The sequence below is a fragment of the Neopelma chrysocephalum genome, unplaced genomic scaffold, assembly GCF_003984885.1.
Source record: "Neopelma chrysocephalum unplaced genomic scaffold, ASM398488v2 Primary Assembly neopelma1_22b, whole genome shotgun sequence".
Taxonomy (NCBI): domain Eukaryota; kingdom Metazoa; phylum Chordata; class Aves; order Passeriformes; family Pipridae; genus Neopelma; species Neopelma chrysocephalum.
Genome location: NW_020897690.1, coordinates 10,296,640 through 10,324,499, shown reverse-complemented (window position 1 = coordinate 10,324,499; position 27,860 = coordinate 10,296,640). Strand labels below are relative to the sequence as shown.

General features: G+C 39.2%; 1 protein-coding gene across 2 annotated transcripts in view; it reads right to left on the bottom strand.

Annotated features, from left to right (window-relative positions):
- Positions 1-25,568, bottom strand: part of CLPTM1L (CLPTM1 like) — a 28,835-nt gene extending 3,267 nt beyond the window's left edge. The window contains exons 1-16 of one of the 2 annotated variants that reach the window (XM_027679619.1): positions 25,292-25,568; positions 24,278-24,378; positions 21,917-22,106; positions 20,971-21,113; positions 18,951-19,029; positions 15,672-15,789; positions 13,282-13,376; positions 11,571-11,655; positions 9,770-9,873; positions 8,268-8,333; positions 7,128-7,178; positions 6,421-6,503; positions 4,152-4,186; positions 3,797-3,852; positions 3,663-3,707; positions 414-529 (exon numbers count right to left, since the gene is read on the bottom strand). In XM_027679619.1, the coding sequence (XP_027535420.1) occupies positions 414-529; positions 3,663-3,707; positions 3,797-3,852; positions 4,152-4,186; positions 6,421-6,503; positions 7,128-7,178; positions 8,268-8,333; positions 9,770-9,873; positions 11,571-11,655; positions 13,282-13,376; positions 15,672-15,789; positions 18,951-19,029; positions 20,971-21,113; positions 21,917-22,106; positions 24,278-24,378; positions 25,292-25,468 (1,544 nt within the window). In that variant the 5' untranslated portion in view covers positions 25,469-25,568. The remainder of the gene's footprint in view (positions 1-413; positions 530-3,662; positions 3,708-3,796; positions 3,853-4,151; positions 4,187-6,420; positions 6,504-7,127; positions 7,179-8,267; positions 8,334-9,769; positions 9,874-11,570; positions 11,656-13,281; positions 13,377-15,671; positions 15,790-18,950; positions 19,030-20,970; positions 21,114-21,916; positions 22,107-24,277; positions 24,379-25,291) is intronic. The other variant, XM_027679628.1, reaches the window with a different exon arrangement.
- Positions 25,569-27,860: the final 2,292 nt, after the last annotated feature.

Genomic DNA, 27,860 nt, shown 5'->3' with positions numbered 1-27,860 from the left:
TTTAGTTGTGGGGTATTTGTTTGTTTTTTGGTTTTTTTTTTTTGTTTTTCTGGCAACTCAAAAATGTGAAACTATCTGTTGGGAGGGAAAAAGGGTAACTGACAAAACTTCTGAGTCCTGTGAGAAGAGGAACTTTTTGACTACTCTGTAGCATGTCCACAATTACTGTCATTTATGGGAAAATGCTTTTGTTCCTCTTATCTGAAGATCTTCTTTACAGGATCCCCTGCTCACCATTCCATTCACTAGGCATATACACAACTACCACTATCCAGACCATACCATGCTATATATTACGATAGTATAACAATTCTGCTTGAAGTCTACCCCAAACTGGAGTTCTTTATAGCAATAAGACTGCAACCATCTACAGCATTTCTAAAAACTCCAATGAATATTAAAGAAAGTCATACCATCTTTGGTAAAGATATACCAGGAACACAACATCATCTCTAAAGCATGCCAGCCTATGAGATGTTGGCATAGTGATGATAAAAGCAAATATATCATCAATAAAGGTGTTGAATGCCTACAAATAAAAGAAAAGCATACTTCAGTTGGCTGTGAAGAAAGGAAGTCATCAGTCACACAAAGCTACAGATTTCCTATGTTTTTCAGTAGGAACACAGACTACTTCCATATTTATAGCAACACTTTAAGAGTTACGCTGAAAAACTAATTAATGCAAACTTTAAACGGCTTTCTTTGAATGAAGACCATACTGTCTACTACAAACCACACTGTTATAATTACGAGTAAAAAAGAAGTAGGACTGTTTCAGGCAAATGAGAGTATTGTCATGGGAGGGGAAAAACACGGGATTAATTTCAGTGAAATCTTAAAAAGAAACTGGAAAAAACCCCCACACGTTTGTTCATTTATTACTCAAATATCTTAAGATTTGCAAAATGTCACTTCACTTTCATTTTCTGTAGAAATTTGTGTAAAAACATGTTAATTTATTGCTCCTAAGAACACTAACTTAATAGCCTTGAAGAGATTTTAAAATATTTTCAGTGATCCTCTGGAAGTAATCATGTCTTGAATAAGGGATGGATAATGTTCTGCACCATTTCCACTCAACTAGGCATACTATAGGTTCTGTTTCTGCAGCAATAATGAAAGGTAAATAAACAGAAAAGCAACTCCTCTGGATCTGACTGTACCCTACAGGGAGGTTACAAAAATCAACTCTTAACAGTGCACCAGCTCTAGTACTCATATGTTGCAATAAACCGTTTCAACTCACTGAAAACATCAGGAAACAAATCCAGCAAAGAATATTCACTGTTGGGTTAACAAATTCAGTCATTAACATGGCTTCTCCTTTAAGTATCAGCAAGCTGTACATTAATCCATACCATAAGAAGGGGGGAAGTGGCGTATCTAAGCACAGAAGGACTCTTCAAACTGAACCAATGTTTATATGATAGAACAAAACATCAGCAGAAAATGGGAGTGTTGGAGGGTTCTGATTAGTTACAACAGGAGAGTTCTTTCTGTCAGGTCAGAACAAATCCGTTAATCTGAAGTGACTGAAGAATATGGATGGCACTTCTCAAGTCTGTGCAGAGGTTTGTCATAGAACAAAAAAAACAAGCCTTGCAAGTTGGAAAAGACAGTTTTTCCAAGTCAATACCTAAGTGAGTGATCCTACAATGACAAAAGGAAGAAAAAACTAAGTGCTCTATCCTTCAGGCACATAGGCAGTCCTCATGAGCCAATGCAAGTGAATGCATCAAGGCAGCCCATCCAATAGTGTTCAGACTAGATAATTTTCTTTTGAGATTACCTCACTTGAAGGTACTTGTCACAAGTGTATAAACAGCATAAACATAAAACCTACAGAAACTGGAAAGTCAGAGTTCAAATTAAGGAAAAAAACCACCAAAGCTCTCTAAAACAATGATCACAAATGAGCCCTCAGACTCTTCTTTCCACCTGAAGTGCAGAAGAGAGCAAGGAATTTTAAATATCCAATAAGAAAAAGTAAGTTACTCTCTCCAAAGCCCAGTAAGTTAAACAGAATTGAAAACACCATATACGTCTTTCTCCATACATACAAGCCTTTGTTCTGGGTAGTCTATGGCATCTAAACAGGAACCTTAAATGCTCTGTAAGAAAAGGCTATTCAGCCAGGTTGTATTGCTTTCAAGGCTTCTTGCTTGAATAACCTCCCTTCACTCTTTATTTAACTGCTAATGGCTCTGCTCAGTTATTATTTTTTGATGGTGAAGTAAAATTGTGAAATTATTTCACTAATACACCTTTTACTCCCTTTTGTTAAGAAACATGCTGATTTGCCTAGTATATGCCTTAAACACTATGTTTATTGTTATTTTTACTCTATTTCCACATCAAACACTACTTAGTTGCTATTCTGCTACCAGCTATATTTCAATCTGTTTTCCTAGATGTACTCTAGTTTCTTAAAAACATTAAGACAGCAGAAAGTTGAGCTATTGCTGTAGGCTTACAGAAATACTAAAGCTCTGAAAGGCTTTTTACATTTTTAGACTTTAGTTCTTTTGTCCCAAGTAATCTGTTCAGAATTGGACACCATTTCTTCAGTGTTTTTTAACACTGTTTCTTTTAAAGTACTGATGTTCTGTAGGACTGTAATACATCAACACAAAGGAAGAATGAAAGCATTTATGCATGGAAGCAGAAGTAAAAAGGGCGCAAATTGATGGCATCTAGGTCTTGATGATCCCAGCACATCCAGCCAGGGTTTCTCAAGACACAATAATCAGGAAAAAAAGGATAGTACAAAAATCCTAATGTCTGAGACCAGTAGGAAATGATGGAGTCAAAACATTATCAGTTCTTTAGGGGTACAAGAACAAAACTAGCATATAGTTGCCAACTGAGGAAGAACGTAGGAGACATAGGAACTCAACACGGGTGTCACTTCTTATCTATATCAGCACAAGGAATCCTGACTGGGATACTTGGATTTATCCATCTTGGTGTCTGAATACAATACAAACCATGAGGACACATAAGTATACCTGTTATACACGTATCAAAGGGTTAGTAATTTGATTTTGTTTTGAAATAAACTCACCTTCTCCTTCTCCAAGGTCTGATATTAAGTTTTGTTGCAGCACTGCATTATTTCCTACCAAGGCAGTCTAGGTGGGGGGACACCACAGTGCAGCCCCTATTCCCCCTATTCCCCATGGAACAACCCACCACACACTTGCCACTACACCATTCATTGCCCAGGAGCTCAGAATTACCACACCAGCACAGTGTGTATAACTTCAGTCTCTGGTAGCTCCTGGAACCTGCCAAAATAAGGTCTCTTAGCAGTCCTATCTGTTTCTTGAGAACTATTCCTTGTCACTATAATCTCTCTCTTCCTAAAATGATGCATTAAATTGAGACTGATTGATTTATCTACAGGACCAACATCTGCACCCAGACAAGACAGGTGATGGTACAAAAGCCAGTACTATAATAAAAACTAGGATGCAAGTATTCTCATTATATGGAAGTCATTATGAAAAACTAAAATTTATTTTTTTTAAGGAGAGTTGCAAATAAGTTTAGTTCTTAAACAAAAAAAGTACTGTCAAGTTACATATTACTAAGATGTTTCTTACAGAAAATAATTTACAAAATGACTGCACCAAACTTCAAACTAGAGCTTTACTTACTTTGTATGTGAAAGCCTTCCATGGCAAGTGTGCAACAGATTTCATCTAGAAATAAAAAATATCAATTTGTAATAAATATGGAAGTCTAGAAGAAGAGACTAGAAAAGCAGACTTATATTACTTTTCCATCTTACCTTGTAGTTTACAAACAGTTGGGGCAGCATAAACAGGAATCCAAAAGCATACACTCCTGAAGATAAAACATGGAAAACAAACAAATGCACACAGATGTACATCACACAATTATACTTTCACAATTAGTGATTTACAGTCATTTTTTTCTAAAGAGAGAAGATGTATCTAATTCTTTTGTTCACTTGAGTTGACTCTTCTCCCTTTTTCAGTCACTGTGATTATTTTGGAACCTACAGCCAAGTTATTGCTCTGTATTACACTGATCCAACTGACAGCAGTCAATTTTCTGCTTTTGGGTCTTAGCCTCCATTTGAAGAAATAAGAATAGAAAAAAGAACAGAAGAAGGGACTCACCGTTGACAAAACTGTTAATCAACCAGGAGTACCAGCTACAAACAAAGAAGACAGTCCAGTTATTTTTTCACTTCAGCCAAAATTATAACACATCCCCTACGTGACTGTATGCTGACTACCCCAAGAAATGGCTATGTTGCAAAATACTTTACACAAGAACTAACTACCTCACATCTTCTTTTGATTAGGAGGGGCTCCAGAGAAGGTAGTTTAAGCAAAGGTTGCTTATCAGTCCATAGATGTCTGGAGAGCTTTATCAACTGCTTTTATAATTTTTCAGACCATTCTAAGACTTCTGCATCCAAACTGACATCAGATAATACTGTGCACTGAACCCTGACTATATTAAAGCTTGCAAATGTAACACTGTATTCTAAATACCAAAGAAACACTTAATATGGCACTGTAAGGACTTATAAAATTTCAAACAACAAATACCATTCAGTGCAAGTCATGATAGTAGGTACTTTAGAAAAAAAAAGTAAGCACAAGGAATCTACATTTTTCCTTCCTTACATCTAATAACCCTCCCAGATGTTCAGCAGAGCACAGTCTTAGCAAAGTAACAGCAATGATACAGACAGTGTTTGAGTTCCATACTTTTGCTAGTGTTTGTAGAAACAGCTAATAAATGTGATGCTGAGGTTGCATCAATTAAAATTAAACTTGCACTGCTGTGTTAGTGATACATTAATAGCAGCATTACAGTTGTAGCAGCACTTCAATAATCCACAAGCATTTAAAAAATGCATCAGAAAATGCCTCCAAGATTAAAGGATAATCCACCGTCAACATTACTTGTTCTGTCACATTTCCTTACAGATTTAACAATGGTAAGAATTCTATGATATGAATTGTTTTCATTTCCTTAAGCTGCAGCTCCTAAAACACCTGGCACACAGTATTTTCCAGTACTGAGTGAATTCATGAATTTTGCGAGAAAAGTAGGATTTTTAAATGCTGCATATTTGCTAGTTCCTTACTAAGACAAAAGTCCTTTGAAAAAATTGCTTTTCTACCAGCCCAGAAATTGTCCCAGTTTCTAGTACAAGTGCTATGGCTCATAAACGCAGCTACGATAATTCTTCCTGTTATTTTAGCTACTGCTTGCTTGCTCCCATCCCTTCTGGGCCTAAAGACATTAATATGTCTACACGGCTACCACCATACTTGTGTTTGCAGATTTTTTCTACAACAAAGTCTCACGGCTGCACACTTGCTTGCATCGCTTCAATACAAACCAGCTCTTTTCACAGAATCACAGAATATGCCGAGTTGGATGGGACCCAAGGATCATCAAGGCCAACTACTGGCCCTGCACAGGACCATTCCCAAGAATCACACCATGTGCCTGAGAGTATCATCCAAATGCTTCTTGAACTCTGTCAGGCTTAGTGCTGTGACCACTTCCCTGAAGAGCCTGTTCCAGCACCCAACCACCCTCTGGGTGAAGAAGAACTTTTTCCTATTCCCTTGGGTCCTGTCACTGGTCACCTCAGAGAAGAGATCAGTGCCTGCCTCTCCTCTTCCCCTCATGAAGATGCTGAAGACTGAAACGAGGTCTCCCCTCAGTCTCCTCTTTTCCAGGCTGAACAGACCAAGTGACCTCAGCTGCTCCTTCTACTGCTTCTCCTCAAGGCCCTTCATCATCTTCATTGCCCTCCTTTGGACACACTCTATTTTGAGTGAAAAGGGACAAGGATTTCACCTGTTCATGAAATATTGAGTCTCCAGCTCTTGCTGAAGTATTAATACATTGCAGGAAATCCATAGATTCAAAGGAATAAAGAGGCTTTTCTCAAAAATGCTTTTGCTTGCTTGCCATCCCAGCTATCTTGTTTAGGAACAGACAAGCCTCTTGGTCAGAGCAAATAATTTTGGGACAGTTTTTGCTTCTCTCTGTTACTGGACAGGTTCAACCACTGAATTCATGTCATCTCTCCTGTCACCATATTGGTCCTCTGAACATCAGTGGTAGCTTTCTTCCTCCTCTTCTGATTGACAGCTAACTCATGGATGCAATTATTGAATTCTGTGCTACAGTAATATCAGATTACTTGTGAAATACCACAGTCTGTAGCCTTACAGTGTTAAAAAAACAGCCAGACTCTTCAGCTTTAGATACTACAGAACAAGGAGGCTTTCAGTTCCTGACTTATGAATTAAATAAACTAACTGGTTTCCATAACCCATCATCTCCAATTCATTAATATAGAAAAAATGTGAAATGTTTCAACTCCATATAAGATCATTTATAGAGTTATAGTACCTTTTGTATTTGACATTCAGCAAGGAATAACCTGCACCTCCAATACACAGTGGATAGAGCAAATACGACAAGTATTTCATAGCCTAATAGACAAGGAAAATAGTTTGTTAGTTCACATTTTATATACAGATTTTTAATGGCATTAACCAGAAGACAGCAACATAATTTTTTCCTCAAAATCTTTTTCCTATTCCCAAACGTCTGCTATTATTTCCACTATGCTTCCAGTTCTAGTGGTGGTAGTGAAAATTCCAATGTCCAATTCAGACAACCCTTAGAGCATAGGCAGCAACAGGCAGTGTGAAGATCAGGGTCTAAGAGTAGCTCCCTACTTAGCAACAATGTTGCCACCTATGCTCAATTCCTGTCAGAAATCAGGAAGCACGCAAACTTTCCTTCAGTATAAATAACAAGTACAAATATCAACTTTCAAATTTGTGAATGAACCCTTTCAGATCTCTCTTCTGGTAGTCAATTGCAATTCTACTTCTCAGAACAATGTTTCAACCAGATTCAGCTAACAAAAGAACTCTTTTGCTGTTTCTTTTCATAAATTATCAGAATCAGTCTTCACTATCTGATCATCCACACAATGATGATCCACTTGACAACTATGAGAACATGAAAAATGCACTTGCAGCGAAAAAAGAGCAAAATAAGTCAATCAGCAGGTTACACTTCATAGAAGTCATATGATTCCCTCTTACCTGGGCATCATACTCCTCAGTTTTCTTTTCAGAGTCATTGTATGTACCAAACTGCAATACATATAAAAAGCATAATCAAGTCAGAACATGGGGGGAAAGCACTTGCTGTCCAACTCCCTAAACTCGAGATTTAAACTGCAAACTAATCTGCTTAGACATTAAGTAGGTAACAGTTCAAAGTTCTTAGAAGCTTCTGTGCAAGAGAGTTATACATCTGTGCTGTGCAGCCTGCTAAATACAAGGTAGGCAAAAAGATTGATTTTTCCCTTCATATTTTACACCAAACTTCCAGGACTTCTTTGCTTAGAAAAATGTTGTCGAGACAGCAGAATTCAGAAAGCAAAAGCATGGTGAAGGAGCTAAGATTTTGGCAGATACAGGAAGCCTTTATTAAAAAACCATGACCACATAGAGGTCAGTTCCACATGTCCAGAAACTGTGACTGCTTAAACACAGTTCCTTGAATATTGACAAAGGAACAACCAGAGCTGTCAGTTGCTCAAGGCACAGACTTGAAGCAGCACAAAATTCCAGTACTTGTTGTGAAGTAAACACTGAAGATTAGACAACTGTTTCTCCTACCAACAAAATAAACTTTCAATGTCGATTGCAATTTCAAAAGATTACACTCACATTAAAAAACGTTAATTTGAATCCCTGCTGCCACTGTATGTTCTGCAGTTGCAGGACTTCATTTTTAACCAGAACAATCATCAGAGCGTGCTGTTCCCAGAACATGTCACATCTTCTATTAGTTTCACAATGGAGAAATTACACCTACAGCTTCATGAAAAAGATACTTTCATATTTCAAACCATGATGTCAGTTAAGAGTGCCTTTACAACAAAGTGGCAGGAGCATGGTCCCACCTCGATTTAGCAGGACTGACAGAGAAGTTCTGAAGATTCTCACACCATTAATACAAATAGCTGCTTCCTCTACAGAGCTCAAAGAAAGTAATAAGTTTGAAAATGCTCATCCTGCTTTTGGATTAAGCCCTTCATAAAGAGCAGATGTACACAGGAAACTTCTATGGGTTTTTTTTGAATCTTCATCTCACTAAAGCCAAGTTGTATAGTAACGTGAAAACAGATGGATGACTCAAGAGTGTAATCATTAACAGGGCAATGTCTACTATACCTGAAATTTGGGTCTCAAGCCTTGCCACTTGATTGTCATCTTCAAGGCTTTCTTCACTTTCCAGAGCTGTCATTAGCAAAAACAAAACATGCACGTAAAAGATTATCCAAAGGAACGTCTTATGTAGGATCCAGATAATTAGAATCAAGATTCCAGAACACCTATTTCAAGCACTCATTGCATAAAGAAGCCTGATTGCAGCCTTCTGCCTGTGTCTATACAAACCAAATGCCATGTCATCAGACAAGTACAACATTGTGAGCCTGCACTATTATGTCTCTGTACCAGATGATGTACTTTAAATGAAATAATGTAGTCCTTCCAGGATATCTGGATTGCAGCGCTTAGGTGGAGGTTAGATGCTCTCAGCACCAATACGCACCTGAGGCACTTCGAGTTTGACCCTAACGCAAGCAAAGGTTTAGTTCATCTGAAAATTTACTCAGGTACTCATGAATTTCTAATGTATTTAGTTGTTTTTTTAAAATTATTTAGATTCCAAGGATCAAAATATAAGATATTCTGCAAAAGAAGTAGCATATTTATAAGGACATATATATATATATTTATCCCTGAAACTTAGCTAAAATTTCAGACAGCTAAAGAACACTTGAAATATAAGACTAAATTGCTATATATAGGAAAAAAACCACCAGAAAATCTGATACAGAAAACCTAAACCATAGAAATACATCAGATTTTAAAATCTCAACTTACAGGAAAAAAATGTTACAGTCAATGAAATGGTACTATTTAGGACACCACTGTTCATTACACAACAAACTGAAATTTAAGAATCACTTTCTGACTTTGCATTCAACAATTTAATCACTAGAAATTCTGAACTGTTTTGCTTCCACAGGGAGTATCTGCAACTATAGTAGATGTGTAGTCAAAAATTCCACAAGAGTCTTGAACTTACTTTTAAACACTGAGAAGTAAATAGACCTACAAGCAATGCTAGGTAGAGAAATCTCACCTTCCTATTACTGCTGACTTTGTGCTTTATTAAACATAAATCAGGCTTCTAAGCAGTACCCGCAACCCAAAGACTGGATGTGGTCTTCTGGAATAATGAACACAACCAGAAGTCTCCTCCTTTTCCTCCTACCCCAATCACCTCAGTCCAGGCACACTGTTTGACAGCACAAAGCCTGCTCTTTGCCAATGTTTCTGTGAAGGCTTGTTGGTTGACATGGTTATGCTTGCCCGGCCAGGAGTGATGTCTATCAGATGATGTGATAGGAGGAACCTCAGCATTGCTATATGTTTGGTTTCTACAATATCATCTGGACCATCTCAGAAAAAAATGATACTTCCAGTTTATTTATTTGATCAAGGGACACAATCTCCTCCGCCACTGAAAGCCAGTTAAATAATGATGCAAACACAACATGCTACAGCAGAATTTTCCAGTAACTAGTTTAGCATTCTTTTTCTACAATAAACTGTGGATTTTGCTGCAAACACTTGTATTTGGTTCTAAAGCTTTAAGAACTCACCTCAATCAGTGCACCAATGCCTGCTGGGATCAGTACCAATAGACTCGTTTGTTCATCCAAAAGGAAAAGAAATATTACCACAGTACTAAAGCACCGCCAAAGCACTAGACAGAAAAAATAAAAACAAAAGGCTTATTAATATTTAAATGAACAGCTGAGATGACTGAAGACTCCTGGCCTATTTAGTGTAATACTGTCTTACACAGTGTAAGCATGAACTCCTTCTGTATACATCTTGATATATCTAGCAGCCATAGAAACAGACAGTGAACTCCAGGCAAATAGGGAACAAAAACATTTTATGCAATCCTTATCACAAAAGATGAAAGAAAATTATAACATTTAAGGAAGACTTCTGTACTGCAGCAATTCAGCAATGTATCACTACTATTACGAACTATATTCATGATTCTTGTTTCCAGGAAGCTGAAAGGCTGTGAGGTAATGTAATGTCAGTCTTTGAAACTCACACAACTAAATTAATGTTTGTAAATGTCATGTAATACATTTTATATACTGTCAAATAGATCTATTTTATATATTTGGTTTACTTATTTATACTTAAGTTTATTTTTCAGGTTTTGCAAAACCTTGGATGCTTGTAAGTGATTCCCAACTAATTCTTGGACTGAATATCCATCCCCCCAAGCAGGGAAAAAAGGAGAAAATAGGTACAACACACTCAGACATCAACAATTACACTGTACCACTCCACACCAACTGCCTGTCAAACTTCTCCCTTAGGGTAAGAAGGAGACACAGGCAGAAAGGTGACTAAGGCCTGCTAAAGAGAGGATGGAACTATCAATATCTGAAGACTGATACTTTAATAGTAAAACCCCCTTAGTTACTCAGTCTTTTCAATTTGACTTTACTGACTTCTGACACTGAAAATTGACACTTAATTCTGAAATTCCATGGACCATTTTGCATTTTTACTAACCTTTTGGCATACACATGCCAACAGTAGTATAACTGCTTTAAAGAAAACCAAATGCACTCTAATAAAAATGATAGACAGATTCTCCACATGGGAAAAACATATTGCTATTCATTGTAATTTAGAATACCTTTTATTCCCTAGTATTGATATTCCTCACATGTCCTAATCCATCTGTAAATGTGCTAGAATTAGGGATAGTCTCAGAGGTCAAGTGACTCCAGGTTTATTGTTTTGGTTTATAATCAGAAATGGAAAAAATCCGTTAGAAAAACCTTCATCTATTTCTAGGAAGGCATGGCAAGATGTCAGATAACTATTTTCCCTCTATTTTCTTTTCTATATACAAGACAATTCAACCCTCCTATGCTCTCCCACTCCCCATGTTCCAGGAGTCTCTATTGCTCCTGTTTACACCAAAGCCCAAATCAAACAAGAGCATTACACTACAGCACTTTCCACCCTCAAATATTTTGGAACCTGGGACTTGCAGCATTACCCAGGACAGCACACTCTCTCCACCCACAGTACTTTTTCTGGTCCTCGTGCTTTTTTCAAAGTACTCTTCTGTTCCTTCAGTGAGGGAAATACGGTAACTGACTTAATATTAAATTCTCATTTGCAAGACAGTCAAACCCAGAAGTGACATGAGTGCTTATAAAAGCAAGTAATATTGAAGCACAATGCTAATGAAGTTAGAACCACCTAACTCTATAGACTGTTAGTCATCTTTTTTCATACACAAAACCATCTCGTTTTGCTATCTTGGTGAATCTACAAAGTGTCAACTTAGGCTAAGACTGAAAACACACAGCATATATTACACAGCATATGCACATCATTTTGCATTCTGGTCCATACCTGCTTTTGTAGACATCCCAATCATGCTCCTCTTTTTCTTCCAAAAACTTATGTCATTTTTGAATGCAAGGAAATCAAACAGAAGCTGCAAATAGCAAGAAACATACTCATTTACTTGAAACATGCACTAATTAGAGACTGCCAGTTGAACTGTTAGAAATGCATTTAAAATGGAATTCAAGAAAAACCTGTTTTAGAAGCTTCAGAAATTAAAATTAAGTATCACAAATAAAAGCTAAAAAGAAAAGCTGTTTTAGGAGCCCAGGCTCTAAAAGCAGTGCAAAATGACAGGATGAATTTCAAATACTGCTTCTGTGCAGCTGCACAGATCAGCGTTCTGTAAAGAAAGTCAATGACCCAATACAGGGTAACACATCATAGAGGGTGAAGAACGAGGACCCTGATGAACTATGTACCTCAAGAGACCAGGGAAAGGCTCCCTAAATTAGGTTCAAAGTGCTCTGTATTGGATTCATAGTCACTTCAGGTTTGGATAATACCAAAGCTTTTTTAAAAAAATCCTATAATACAGCAAGTCAGGTTTCCTCTCTATTTTGTCACTAAGCTGACCTAAACTTCCAGGACATTTTAGAATTCATAGCAAGTTAGTTGTTTTTTAATTCAGTATTTTCATTTAATACATTTTTCAGTATTTCCTTTAAACATTCAGTGCCTTAAAAAAACAGCACAGATTCAAAAAATTCTTGGGTCAGAGAATTTTAATGAGAAAGTTTTGGGGGGGATTTTCTGTGTTTCCCCCCTCCCTTGTTTTTTTTGTTTGTTTGTTTTGGTTTTGAGGTTTTTTGTGTGTTTCAGTTTGGTTTTTTGCTTTTGTTTTTTGTTTGTTTGGTTGGGGGGGGTTGTTTGTTTGTTTGTTTTAATTTGGGCAACCCATGCATGAAAGTAAACAGTACCAGAAAAGCCTGTCCCAGTCTACAGATACCTTACAACCTGATAAACAGAATGGAAAAAATAAATTAATATGTGTGGGAAATCTAATGCTTTCCAATCAAATTAACTGTATGCAATGTAAGTATAAAGAAACATAGCAAACATTCTCAGCAAGTTCATAACTTTCCCAAAGTATGGAAATTGTGTTGAGTGTAATTGTAGACTACAAAAATGTTCACAGTAGAACAACCAAGTCTAAAAAAAATTGTTCATTAAAACAAAGATTCAGATTTAAACCAAGACACACACAATGTATGTGTGACATACACAATAACAAATAGCCATGACTGGAAACTTGTGCTCTGCACTTTACAGCAACATTTTTGGAACAATTTATATCAGCTGTTCTAAATTTCTCCAAGGATTAGAAGTCAGAGACTCAAACTCTACTATCGGTGCTGCAGCTATGCCATTGCAGTGGTAAACCTTGTGACATGTCAACAAAATTTGAACCAATGTTGACAGGCAAATTTAGGGGCTTTGGTTCAACCATAGAATAAAAAAAAAATTATTTGAAGTTTATGTTTTATATTTCATCAAGATTGTTAGTTTTTATGTAATTTATGTAATTTTATATTATTATCCCAAATTTCTGTCTTATTTAGGATTTTTATAGCTGACTTGTACCAGAAAACGCTTCCACTGCTCTACTGAAATTACTGTTTCCAAGACCAATTCTTAATAAACAACTGAAATTCAGACACCTGACCTTTTTTTTTTAAAAAATATTATGTAGTTCCTAAAAACTAAAGCCACTTACATGGAATGCTGCTACGAAGAATGTCAGAGCCAGAAAGTAAAGGTTAGTATCAACAAAAATTCCTTTTACTTCATCTGCATCCTTTTCTGAAAACCCTAAGAAAAAGAATAAATAATTATGCAAGAAGTACCAGACAGTTCATTGCTGTTATGCTAGAATATGAAAGGAATCTTATGTCACCTGCACAAGTTTCATTAAGGAGTCATAAATCCAAGACATGACGGTAACTTTACTGGTAAAACCCAAGTCTACCTATATTTTGACAAGTTTTTGGCTCGCCTTAAACAAAACCCATCAGTTACAAGCCTTTAACTTGTGTAATTACAATGTGTTTTGTAACATGCCTTTAAAATGTTGTGTGATTACAGACTAAGCTGAACACTTGACAGACAAGTGTGAAATAATTTTGGCCTAAGTGGGAAGAAAACAGGTTCTTCAAACTGGCCTCTGAACATTTGATGGATATACAAGAAGAGTTAGCTTCACATCAAAAGCTGAAAAGTCAGAAAAGGAATATACTGTAAAGGACAACAAAGGTCAGTGAGAAACACAGCTGTAGATGCAACGGTGTGATTCAAGTCTACAGTTCTCAGAAAATACACAAGGCTGTGTTTATGACACTGGTGCTAATTCTAACACTGGAGAGTTCAGCACCAATTTACTTCACCATCACAGCAAGAAGAATGTACTCATTTTCAAGTGATTTTGGAATTTTGCTACTAACCTAAGGTGATCTTTCAAAAAGTTTTTCCAAAGGGAAGATTTCAAACCTTATGATTCATTATCTACAAACTTACAGAGAACAAGCAGCATCTTAGGCAAGCTTTTTTTCCAGGCAGAGGAAGCGCTCCTAGGATAGTTCTTGCTATACATGTCCATCACAAGACAACCAAGATATGGAACATGAAAATTTCAATTATACCATTCTGAGGGGGCTCACAAAAAAATCACGAAGTGATGGTAGCCAAATACCCTATACAAACTCTGAGCAAGCATTTACTTGATTCTTTCAAGACAGTTATTTTTAGAGGACATACTTGCAGCTTCAATATATATTAGCCTGAGCTAAGGAGAAGCAGTTGGATTCTACTTGGGATGACTTTATTCCTTACTTGCCCTCTCTCCCCCAATAAAACATGAGAAATGCTTAGACTGCAAAAGAAATGGAGAAAGTCTAGGCTCTCAGTTAAGTTACACTGTACACAGGTTCTCTGTCTTACACCACTACATTCTGAAGCCAGTGTTGAACCAGAGCAGATTATTTTTTCCCAGCGGAATCAACGCTTTAAGTGTTAAGTTGTCCATCACAAAATATTAGCTCAGAGATGACAGTGAATAACCAAACCCTCTTGCCCTGACTAAATTCTGGTGAAAAAAAACCCAACACTGAGTAGCATGAAAGCAGCATTATGTCTGTTGGGAAACTAGTAGAATACTGCATTTATCTGTATTGGGAAAAAAAAAGATAAACTTGGAAGAATATAAAAAAATTACAATAATACAGCACCGAAGCTTCAAAATGCAAATTGCTGTCTGAAGAGCTTCAAAAAAGAGGATCAGAAAGAATCCTACTCTCATAGATCAATACCAGTTCAGTTACAATGTAGCTCCTCAGAGGAGCATAAAGAAGCCAACTACAGTCTTGTAACAGAAAACTAAGTCAGCAAATATAACCCTGAAAATAAGATGTGGATTTTTTTTAAGAGTGATGATTAGACTCACAAAGGTGCGCATCAGTGGAATAAGCAAAGACAGTAAATGTTTAGCTTGGCTATACCATCACTAACAGAGCACATGAACTTCAGAGTGGAAGTGTATACCTTCCCCATTACATTTAAGCAAAACAGAATTTAAGTTTCATGCATGTAAAGCCTCTAGCTTATCTGAATTACCTTATAAATATGTAACTGAGCCAAAGCAAGAGGTCAGACAGTTTTGGTGTCAGAATAGTATGATCAGAACCCAGATGCTTCCTTCTTCATGCTAAGCTTGAACTCAGAGACTTTGCTGTGGCTGACTGTATTTCACTGTAGAAATATGGCTACAGTGACCTGCTACATATAACTTATATCAAAGCTTATGTACCACTGACTCAGCTTTTCTGTTCCACGGATGATAGGGGATACCCAGGGTGAAAATTCTCCTCTTGATTATGTCCTCTTATGCTTTGATAGATACTATCCAAATAAATTTCCTTTTAAAAATGGCTGATTTACCTCTGTATTCTTGTTTCCTACCACACGTCAACATATATTTTCATCTTTAACTTAAAGTGAAACAACGCAAGATTTGTAGCATGAGAAAAAAAAGAGTCATCTGTGTACTTAAAAGAAACAAATTGAGGGGATAGTTGTGTTTTTTTGGCCTAAAGATATTAAAAAGAAACATACCAAATTGCTGGAGGGAGTACACAGCATCCTGCATGTGGATCCAAAATCGGAGTTTTCCAAGAGATATTTTGTCATATGACACTGTAAGAGGTAGCTCTGTTGTTGAACGATTTATAACCTGCATTTCAAAAAGATATAGTTTCATTTTTAATAGAAGAAAAATGGCAACAATTATTTCCATTCTTTTTTTTTAAATAAAGAAAGTGATTGTATCATTGTATAATTTAATCACACAATTTTAGGAAGTCTGTTTTTTGAAAGGGAATAAGATCTTAGACTTCTATACCATGCTTGAAGTCTTCGGGTTTTTTTCCAAGAAATGTTAAATTACTGGTTTGTTCTGTTCAATTTCTTATATCAACCTCACTGTTCCTGTATACAAATGCCTCTGGGATGGCAGCATAAAGTGGGAAAAGCATACTTGAGATAATTCTTTTGACAGTACTTCTCTGAATGCAAATGCTAAGATTACCTAAAGAATATTAAAATAATTTAAGAATATAAAAAAAAAAAGAAACCCCAAAAAATTGCCACAGTCAGAACTTCAGCAAATTGAGGCTGGTTTTGAGAGAAACTGAAAAGGTGGGGAAGCAAGATGATGCTACTAGCTCAGATTAGTGAAAACGCCACAGCTAAAGCTAAGCAAGATACTTTGCGATCTGGGGTGTCACAGAAAATTTCTTCTTGCCCCAAAAGAAACAAATTTCAGCTAATTCTATTGTATCATTTACAATACAATCTACATTCAGTTAGATGAGAACTACTTGGGGCCCTCTTAAGATGAGGAAAAAAATGTCCTAAATTGCCTCAGCTCCTTCTGCATGATAGTTGTCCATCTGTCAAACATCCTCTGAGATGTCAGAATTCTCTGCAGCTACTTCAGTACAAGTTTAGGCAGTATGTTTTACATTTCCAAGGATAGCTCAGGCACTCTGCAACAGTTCAAGATCTATTGCTCCAGGCTCCTAATTACTCCCAATCATGATTCCCATCTCAGTCCTGCTACTCTACACTATATCGGTTTCTACAGTAATGAGTTATCTGACACTTAGCCAAGATGAATGGGCTTCTTCTGATTCTTGTGACACAGAACATGGTTTTAGCCTCCCCATGTATCAGTCAGGTGTGAACTGGAGTTACATTCACTCTCCCATTCACTGTTTCCTTCAGTGAGTACAAATCAATCTCAATCCCACCACCCTCCCAAGACCCTGGAAGCTTTTCAGACTGTGGCAGAACATGCAAGTGTACTAGGGATAAAAAGGGAAGCTGAGAAAGTTTTATGAATACAGCAGGGAGAAAAGCTTGAGAAACTAGAACAGCGCCAGGAATTTCTGAACTGAATGGAACAAAGGAAAAACAACTGGGTGAAACCAATGTAGATAGAGCTGACTGTAGGGAATGCTGCCAAGATTCTACAGCTGTTTACCAAAAACTATATAAACATCTGCTAGGCTGCTTTTCCTTTTTAAAGGATTCCTGTAATCTATCTACTCTCCTTTCAACTTGTCAGTCTATCCATGATAGCATTAACATTTCTGTGAGAAAAGGAAAAGAAATTTTATCTGTGGAGGACAGCCAAACGTTTTCTACAAAAGCTGTATCACCTTTTTCCCTTATTCTTTCCGCTCTTCCCTTATCCGTCATTATCTCACAGTATACTTACTACAAGACCACTCTTTCTGCAGTGCTTGAGAGCAGGATGGCCAGTTACTACTGAGGTGTCACAAGAGTCAGTGCTGGAGGGGAAGTCTGCTAGTTTTAATGGAGTGTCTTTGTAGCACTTCTCAGGATCATTAATGACTTCAAGGCAGTGAGTTACAATAGCATTAACTGTAACTTGATGACAACTGCAGGAATGTCATTAGTAACATGAGAATGTGAATTCGTTTGTAAACAGGGTACATCACTTGATCAGTTCATATGAATGTATTGAACTGAATGATCTGTGATAAAAAAACTTAAAACATAAGACAAAACCACTAATAAAGACATTGCAAAAGTATACCCAAGGAAATATTGGACAAAACTATCTGCTATCAACACTTGTAACAAATGCTCAGGAGTTTATTTTGTTGAACAACCTTGGGGTGGAAGGGATACAAGTTCTTAAAGATTCTCCCCAACACTAAGTAGCAAAATTCTTTGAGCTGAAGTTAACGAATTGGAGAGACAATTTAGAAGGTCTATGGAAAGTTTACAGCTACTAAGGCTTCCAGCTAGAAGATGAAGTATCCAAACATACTCATTTAACAGTTTTGAGACACTCCCCAAGATGGTTGGTCCCAGTAACTACTAATTACCAAATTCCAGTCAGTACAACTGAAAAGAACTGCAAGGCTTAACAAAGAGCTGCTAAGATGAACATGTTTTAGATACACAGGACTGCCATGTGCAACTCGTAGCAAAGGAACTGCATAATTTCCTACAAGAGAAGACTTGGGCAAAAACTGAATACAGAAAATTCTGTTTAAACTTATAAAAAACTCTTTCTACTTTTTTTTTTTACTTCTGGAGTGACTGAACACTAAAACAAGTTGCCCAGGGAGGCTACGGCATCTCCATACCTGGATATAACCAAAACTCAGCTAGAGAAGGTCCTGAGCAACTCGCTCTATATGATCCTACTCTGAGCAGGGTCACTGGACTGGCAATCTCCAGAAATCTCATACAATTTTATCCTTCTGTAATTCCATTGATTAATGTGAGAGCACAAAATCATTGGGCGTACTGCAACATCAAGCTTTCAGGTGCTCAAGTTGCTCTAACATGATAGAGAGTAGTACTAGAAAATTTAACCACAAGTGAATTTTGTGGAGATAAGAGAATGAGTAGCTACTGACTTATGTCCTTGTAACTCCACTATCAGCTATGGATATGTGAATATGTTTATTTCCTAGAAGATATCAGAAGCCTCTCCGGGATGCTAACACAACTTCTTCAGCTTAGGGAGTCAAACTACTCATGAGACTTCTCCTGCCACAGCTACAGTGATGTCCTCCATATCACCCAAAAGGCAGAAACAATGGAATCCAAATATCTTTTGGCGGAATAGAAGACAGTGCTTGGCAGATAATTCTGCCAGAAGGGAATCTCAAACCCGGATCCAGCTTCTGCAGTACCACAGTTGATCGCATTAAGTTAAACTGTAATTGAGTTCTTTTGTGCATTTATACTTTTTCGTTACAGCAAACAACCAATGAAAAAATCTTAATTAAAACAACAGTGAAGATTACTGTTAAAACTGTTAAATGTAATTAAAGATATTCTATTACTCACCATCAAATCTTTCACTCTGTTGCTTAGCTGATCAATAAATAATATTGGAAGGTAATGCACTGTCTTCCCCAACTGAATCCTAGGATGTTTAAACATGGATTTTATGACTGCAGTGATCTAAAAAGCAAACTACTTTTATTCAAATTAGCACTCATTCATCATTTTAAGATCTACCCATGTAGATATTTCCCACCATCTTTTCAGGCACATTTTCTTTCAACACATAGCAAGAAATTAGCCACTGGCCTAGAATCTTTCACTGAAAGATATTTGCATTAAAAATTTTTGTTTCTTTTTACTCTTCTGTAGAAAGACAGAATAAGCAAATAAAAAGACAAACGAAATTGGTTGTGATGATGCTGAAGCTTTTGCATGATCGGGGGTAGAGGAAATCTACAATTCTGTGAAAGAGAAACATGCTGAAGTTTACTACCATATATTTGTATCCTTTGTCTCAAGTATCCTGCTCGTATTGCAACAATAACAACTCTCCACCATCTTCCCCACTCCTCTGCACCTGGCAGGTCATCTATCAGGTCAGCAGCGTCATATGCTCTAGCATGAGGGCTGGTGTGCACACAAGGAGGTCAAATATTACTTCAGAGAGTGCCCAAGGAGCAGAAATCTTCCCTGCCATCTCCTCCACAGAAGGTCTCATTTGGATTGCTCTATCACCTCATCAATGTGCACAAATCAACAGAAACCACCCAACCTTCAAGCCCTCTATCAAGTTGATTAAAGCTATTTAGCAAATTATAACCTATATGCAATTGCTTTGGCAGTATCTTAGAAAAGTATTTAGCCCAGTGCTCTAAGAAAGACAAATTCTTAAGGTCTTCACTAGAAAAGGAGTTATCTACACTGTGATGTTCTCGGTAAATGTCTATGGAACTAGCCTAAAAGAGCTTTGTACAGCCTGAAAGTTGAATTTCAGTTGTTGACAAAAGAAAGAAGTCTCTGTGCATGCTAAGAAAGACTGCATACTAAATATACAAAGTACAACAGTAACACAGAAAAGTACTAAACTGAGGCTCAGAAATATTGCTTGGTTGTTTAACCAAAGTGGTTTAGACTTCTAGGTAATAACTACGATTAAAGCTATTGCTAGTCGAATTGCAGCAAGTTATTTCATATCCAAATTATTTCCTGTACAATATAATGACAAAACAGTACTGATGAAAATCTAAACATACCAGAAAAACATCCTCGTTCATCAACCTCAGTTCAACAACCTCTTCTTGTTATGTGCCTATCCTATGAGTTACTAAGTTTTTCTTTTCTGGCTAGAAAGCTATCCCAGAACCCCAGTTGCTTAATCAGTCTGCTGATTAAGCAACTAATTCTGGATTTAACAGGATACCTGTAGAGAAAGGCATCATCGTACAACAGCACAAGCCAATACAGCACTACTTATATGGTTGATACTGGAAGTGATTTAAGCAAGCTGTGAACAGAAGCTGCTGTCTGCATCTAGTGGCCTAAAAGCCTATCTCTGCTTTTTAGTGCTTTCTTGAGAAAAATGACATAATGTAGGAATACATGCTGTCAAAGTAAAATAAACCCAATCATAAAGGCAGAAACAAAGATACCATAGGAGACCACCTGTGCCTGTTCAGCACTTGGGGTTTGTACAGGTAACTTGAAGAAGAAGGATAACTGGAAAGGGTCTAGGGACAGTAACTGCTCTAAAGGCTAGAAGAACAACTGGAGAACAAAGGCAGAAGCTGGAGAAGTCTGCTGGAGCATTTTAGTTGTGTCTGCTTGTCTTACCATGATAACTCCTCACAAAAAAAGTATTCTAAACTCTGACCTGCCCAGGAGCAAGGTATCTCCAATCAGGTTTTCTAGTACACAATAACTTAGTAATTTCTCTCTACGGAAAAGCATTCAGAGCATCTATTCTTGTCTCCTAAGTGCCCATTTAAACATAAAATTACTAACAGTGGCCAGGGAGGATTTTTGAAGAAATGTGCCATAAGTTTATAATAACAAATCTATAAAAATGAAGTCATCAACTTACATTTTCATGTAACGGTGAACATCAGCAGGGAGGGATGATCCATCAAACACAAAATCTTCCACCATGACATTTAAGGTTAATCTTGATCTCCAGTGAGAGATAGGTTCATCCAGAGCATTTGTGTGCTTTTCCGCTTCGATTTGCTTTAAAAGAAGAATAAAAATACATGCTGCTGAACAACACAAAATTTTGAATAGGATAATAATGTAACTCACAGACTCTATGGAGTCATTAACTATATAAAAAAAACAAAACCATGAAGAAACACCTCACCTTAATTTTGACCAGATCAAGCATTTTGCTCAAATGCAACAGAGTAGATTGTAAAGGTCCACCCTAATCTGACACTGAAAAAGTGCAGTACCCAATCACAGCCTTGTTCATCAAGAATGAATATTCACCTAATTAATCTTCATACCTTAGGAATGTGTATACTAATAAGAAAAACTCACTTTGAAAACAGGACTGTACAGTAATTAGATGATATTTCAAAACAGTCAAAAGGATGTGAATGATTAACCAAACAACATATCTGTTTGTTTTCATAAGTTATTCTGCTATTTTACAACAGCAAAGCATATTATTTCACACAAATTCAATTCACTATAGAAAGCAGCACCATGCTGTGACAGAGCATGGATTCTACCATTCTGTTACAGAGCAATACTTCTACCAAAAGCAATGAATTCTTTAAGAAGCAATTAATGTTAACTAGGGGAATGTTTTAATAGCAGACAGTGTTAAAGAAAGAGCTCTGCCTCTGCTCTGGGGAGTGGTCTACTGTTAGCACACATGATAATCAAGAAGAGGAGTTTTGATTTTTTTTCCTCCATGATATAATTTTTAGTTTAAAGATGCAAGCACATCACATACTAACACTACAAGTGGCTATAAAAGAAATCACTTCTTTCGCAGTTTTTCTTTTGTAGATGGAAGAACTACCTACCTGTGTGGCTGATTCTCCAGTGAGCAAATTAATCTCTTCTGGTTTGGGGACCATGTACGTGGTCAGAGGGCTTACTATATGCACCTGCTTACCATCATGCCAAGGCAAAATGCCAGCATGATGAAGAAATATATATGCATATAATGTGCCATTATTTCGCGTTTTCTTTGGTACAGAGACATTCACTGTCCTAAAACACAAAATAAATACATTATGAGATGTATGTGCTAAAATATTTAGCTATTATTAAAAATTTGGGTTGCCTAGAACACAACAATTACTTCTGGCTAGTATGTCCTAATGACGCATGCCTGGACAGGATAATTTTTTATGCTCCAGTACATATTACAATATAAGCATTTCCAAAGTTTTACTATTATCTTAAGATAGTTTAATCTTTGTCCATTTCATACTTTGTTGCTCTAGTTAACACAGGACTGCATCATCAATTCTTCTGTTGCTTTCCTCTACTGATAGGTCATAGGGCCAAAATTATGACAACACTCACAAAAAACAGCCTTCCATGTGCTGAATATGTATCACAAATTGTATACACAATACAAAATCTAAAAAGAAAATCACAAACTTTTGCCATGCACTTTGCATTAATAAAATATCTTCTCAGCTATGGTATGCCAAGCACAGAACTCTAAATTGGAGCCCCAAACCATGAAGTCACTCCCCTTATTTTAGCCAAGAAATCATTCTACTTGCAACCTTGCATAATGCCTCCTCTATTCCTGTAGTCTGGGACACAGGTAAGATGCCTCTGCATTTTTAAAATAAGGCCTTTTTCTGGTTTACCAAATTAAGTTATGTAGATCTCTTTTATGCGTTATGTGGGGTATCTGGTAATTAGTATTTGGTATTCTGGTTATTAATTTGGGAGTTCGGACTCATTGGTTTATTTGCTTTTGGAAACGGTATTTGGTTTATTTTGTATTGTGGGTTCTTCAGGTTCCAAAGAAGGAACTGTGAAGAAATCACCTTTGGGTTGTATTTTGAAACACTGGAGAGAAATGGGACAGACCTCTGGAGGAAGAGCTAAAATTGCTGTCCTGGGTGGCCAATGTAAAGAAAAAAGGCTGCAGGCAGAAGCATTGCTTGTTGCTGAGCTGGAAAATAGGCTGCAAGCAGAGGCATTGCTTGTTGCCGAGGATGATCATATCCAAAAGCTTCAGGTGGAGCTTTGGAATGCTCATGAGAGAATCTTACAGGAAGATCTGCAGGATGTAGAACCTGCAATGTTCTCTGAAACATGGTCTTGTAACTAAAACTTACTGTGTTCATTGGAGGAGCTGAGAGACAGTAAAAGCAAGTCTGTTGTTCTGATAAAGCGCAAAACGTAATGTTTGCATTGACATCTGATGATGAAAAAGTAGCATGTCGACCCTTAATTAAAGCTGAAACCTCAAATGACTGCCACAGTCAGCAAATGGCTACTAAAACAGTGCCACGTACAGCTACCGAGATATCAAAGTCTGGCCATATATCGGGTGAGACTGAAATCCAGCCAATATTAATGCAGTGGGATGCCGAGAAGCTGGATCCACTTCCCAGATGGCAGCCAATCACTGGAGTAAACTGAGCAAGTGTTATCTGCACAACTGATAAGGCCAATTCATGGCTCCAGGGTAAGAAGCAGAAGCCTGATAAAAACCCTAAAAAAAATCCAGCAAAAGCAGCAGCGGTTTGTTGAATTTTTACAAGCAGTCTCACTCCCTCCGAACATGATATTAATCGGAGGAGACCCCTCTGAAAAGATGGCGCAAGCAAGAATACCAGTGCAGCAAGCACTTTATGAAACAGAAGCTAAAACTCCAGCTGAGAGATACCAAGTTCATGCAGTTAAACTTCCTTCACTAAGGGGTAACTTGTCAGGGAAGTTTGCGTTGTTTTCTTTTTCTAGGAATGCCAGCATCCCCCCCCACCTAAGATCAAAGGAACCAGTTCAGACTGGGGAAACTACCAGGGGAATTACAGGCAAAGATGCGATAACCATTTTTCCCTTAGGATCTGTCACTTTTGTGAATCTTAGCATTTCAAACTCAAGTTACTGCTTTAGTAGTATTATACCAGCCTTCCTTTTAATAATCGATCTGTATAGGGCCAAATTTTCACTTATCTTTTTATAGGAAACTGCCAACAGATGAGATAGAGCTGTGCGAAACCTATGAAACTTTTAATCACCCCATAGTTGGTTGTATTATCAGTTTATTAATTCTTGTGACTTGTTTGTGTTTGTGAAACCTAACTTTGCTTCATGCATACTTCTGTCCATTTAACTACCAGTTAGGATATATGCTTCAGAATTAAACAATGAACTCTGACACCTCAGATTCTACTAGTTCAGATACTTACCTTTCAAATTTGGACTCAATATCAAAATCCTCCACATTCAAAATGAGATCTATATTACTCTCAGCACCAATGCTTGACCTTGTGGTAGTATACACGCTTAACTGAAACCAAAACACAGCATGAAGAAATCAGATTATGGAAATATTAATCCATGCATTGTTATGCCTAAAGTACAGGTCTGTATTTTGGCTTCACTAATTCCCCAGTCACAGGAAGGTTATATACATAGAAAATAATGTACTCAAAAAAAGTCTTAACACAGCTTTCAGCTCCTTTTGGGGACAGAAATACATGATAACACAGCCACTAAATACATTTTAAAAGGATGACCTGTCCTGGAAGTTGAAGGTAGTGGAGCCATCTCACAAAATCACAGAATTGTTAGGGCTGGAAGGGATCTCTGGAGATCACCAGTTCAACTCCCCTGCCAATGCAGGGTCACCCAGAGTAGGTGAAACAGGAACGTGTCCAGGTGGGTTTGGAACGTCTTCAGAGAGGGAGACTCCACAATCTCCCCGGGCAGCCTGTTCCAGTGCTCTGCCACCCTCAATGTAAAGAAGTTCTACATCAAGTTGAGGTGAAACTTCTTATGTTCTAGTTCATGTCCACTGCTCCTTGTCCTGTCGATGGGCACGTCTGAAAAGAGCCTGGCACCATCCCCTTGGCACCCGCCTTTGAGATATTAACGAGCATTAATGAGATCCCCTCTCAGTCTTCTCCAGACTAAACAGGCCCAGCATTTCTCCTGCAGTGCTGCTCTATCCAGTGTGTGTGTGCCAACAAGTACACGAAATCAATAAAAAACCCAAACCCCAAACGTTTCCACTTTCCCCGTGCCAGCAGCCACGGGCGCTCTGCACAGGGCAGGGGCAGGGACAGGGACTGGGGCAGGGACATGGGTCACGGACAGCGGCCAGAGGCTTGGGCAGGGGCCGAGGGCAGGGACAAGGGGAAGGGGCAGTGCCGAGGAGCCGGTGACACCGAAGGACCGAGGTCCGTCCCGGTCCCGCTCACCTGCAGTTTGGGCCTCTGCGCAAGGTAGGGCCAGACGCACCCCCCCGCCGCGCCGGCCGCCGCCGTCGCCAGGCAGGGCCGTGTGTAGACGATGCCGTACATTACCCAGCAGGTGTGCGCCACGTACACGGCGAACACCCCCACCACCAGGCTGGTGAACGAGCTGCGGCTCAGCATGGCGGCGCTGCTGGCGGTGCTGATGACGGCGGCCGCCCCCGCCTCCCGCCGCAGCCCCGCTCGGGATCCGCCGCCGCTCGCGCATCCCCCACGCGCCACCCGCCCCGCCCCGGCACGTCCGTCACTTCCGGCGGGCGCGGGAAGCACCGCCCTCCCCTCACGGCGACCAGCGTCGGGAGCCGCGCGCGCGCCCCGCGGGGACGGAGCGGCCCTGCTCGCGGCGGGCGCGTCACGGCACCGCGGCGGCCGCTAGGGGGCGCTGTGGGCAGGGCCCCGCCAGGGACCGCCCAGAGCTTAGGGTTAGGGCAAGTAATGATAATGATAATAATAGTGGTAGAAATGGTAATAATCCCGGAATCACAGGATCAGTTAGGTTGGAAAACACCTCTGAGATCATCGAGTCCAACCTGTGACTGGACACCACCATGTCAACTAGACCATGGTATGAAGTCCCCTCCAGGGACGGTGGCTCCACCACCTCCAATGTTTAACTAACCTTTCTGTAAAGGAATTCCTCCAAATGTCCAACCTAAATCTCCCCTGTAGCAGCTTGAGACTATGTCCTCTCATCCTGTTGCCAGTTGCCCAGCCACAGGACCACTACCTGGCCACAACCTCCTTTCAGGTAGTTGTAGAGAGTGACATTATCACCCCGACCCTCCTCTTCTCCAGGCTAAACACCCTCGACTCCCTCGGCACTCTTCATAGGACTTGTGCTCCAGATCCTTCATCGGCTTTGTTGCCCTTCTCTGGACCTGCTCCAGTACCTCAATGTCCCTCCTGAATTGAGGGGCCCAGAACTGGACACAGGACTCAAGGTGTGGCCTCATACATGAGTGTCAAGTGCAGAGGGAGAACCACTTCCCTGGTGCTGCTGGGCACACTATTGCTGATACAGGCCAGGATGCCATGGGCTGTATCCTCATGCTGGCTCATATTCAGCTGGCTGTCAACGAGCACCCCCAGGTAATAATAACAACAATAACAATAACTGTGTAATAGTAACAACAATAATTGTTGTAATAATAACAACAATAACAATAATAATAAAAATTAAAATATCCTTTAGCAGTCTAACAAAAAATTACCTTACTCACAGACTGCAAGGTAGTGTAATATGTTGGAAAAAAGTCAGGGAAAGGAAAGGAGCAACACTTCAAGGCCAGGTTGGATGGGGCCCTGAGCAACCTGGTCTAGTGGAAGGTGTCCCTGTCCACAGCAGGGCAGTTGGAACTAGGTGATCTTTAATGTCGCTTCCAACCCAAACCATTTCCCCTCTACTCTGCTCTGGTGTGGCCTCACCTTGAGTACTGTGCAGTTTTGGACACTGCAATAAAAAAAATATACCAAGCTCTAAGAGAGTGTCCAAAGGAGAGCAACAAAGATGGTGAAGGGCCTTGAGGGGAAGCTGTATGAGTAGCAGCTGAGGTCACTTGGTCCATTGAGCCTGGAGGAGACTGAGGGGAGACCTCACAGCCATCTACAAGTTCCTCGTGAGGGGAAGAACAGTGGCAGGCACTGATCTCTTCTCTGTGGTGACCAGTGACAGAACCCAAGGGAATGGTCTGAAGCTGTGTCAGGGGAGGTTTAGGTTCTTTACCCAGAGGGTGGTTGGGTGCTGGAACAGGGTCCCCAGGAAAGCGGTCACAGCACCAAACCTGACAGAGTTCAAGAAGCATTTGGACAATGCTCTCAGGCACATGGTGTGACTCTTGGGAATGGTCCTGTGCAGGGCCAGGAGTTGGACTCAGTTATCCTTGTGGGTGCCTTCCAACTAAGAACATTCTGTGATTTTGTGAACAGGAGCAAACAGCAAACGGTGGTGGCAGAACCCAGAAGAAAGTGTCCATCCGTCAGCAGCTGAAGAAGCACCCTCTGGGCAGTGCGCCTGCCAAGCAGTCACACTCTGCTCTTGTAGGCCTGAGCTACCAAACATGGTCCCTCAGGGGAGCTGGGAAGGTTCTTCCAGGCCCTTTGCTGGGAGAGACAAAGGAGCATTTCTTGTGGTCCTTGTATGCACTCACAGGGGGCAATCAGGCGAAAGTGGTGGTATGGGTATGTACCTCAAGTACACCTCAGCTGAGGAGCTCGGACAGAAGGTACACTGGGGCAGAAGACGCATAAGTATGGGTTAGAGATTACTGCTCAGTGAGGTGACAACCAGGAATTTCCCTGCAACACAGACAAGGGAGAAAACAGGCACTCAGGCAGGTGAAGGGCTCAAGCAGTCTGGGGCATTACCATAAGTGTGTGGCAGGTTACATGGAGCTTTGAAATATCATGGGGGAATATGAAGATGGATATCTTTAAGAGAGGAGAGTGGTAGAGAAAGGTGGGAAGATGAATATGGAGAAGAATGCATGATGTGAAGTCTCACAGCTCTTGCTGCTAC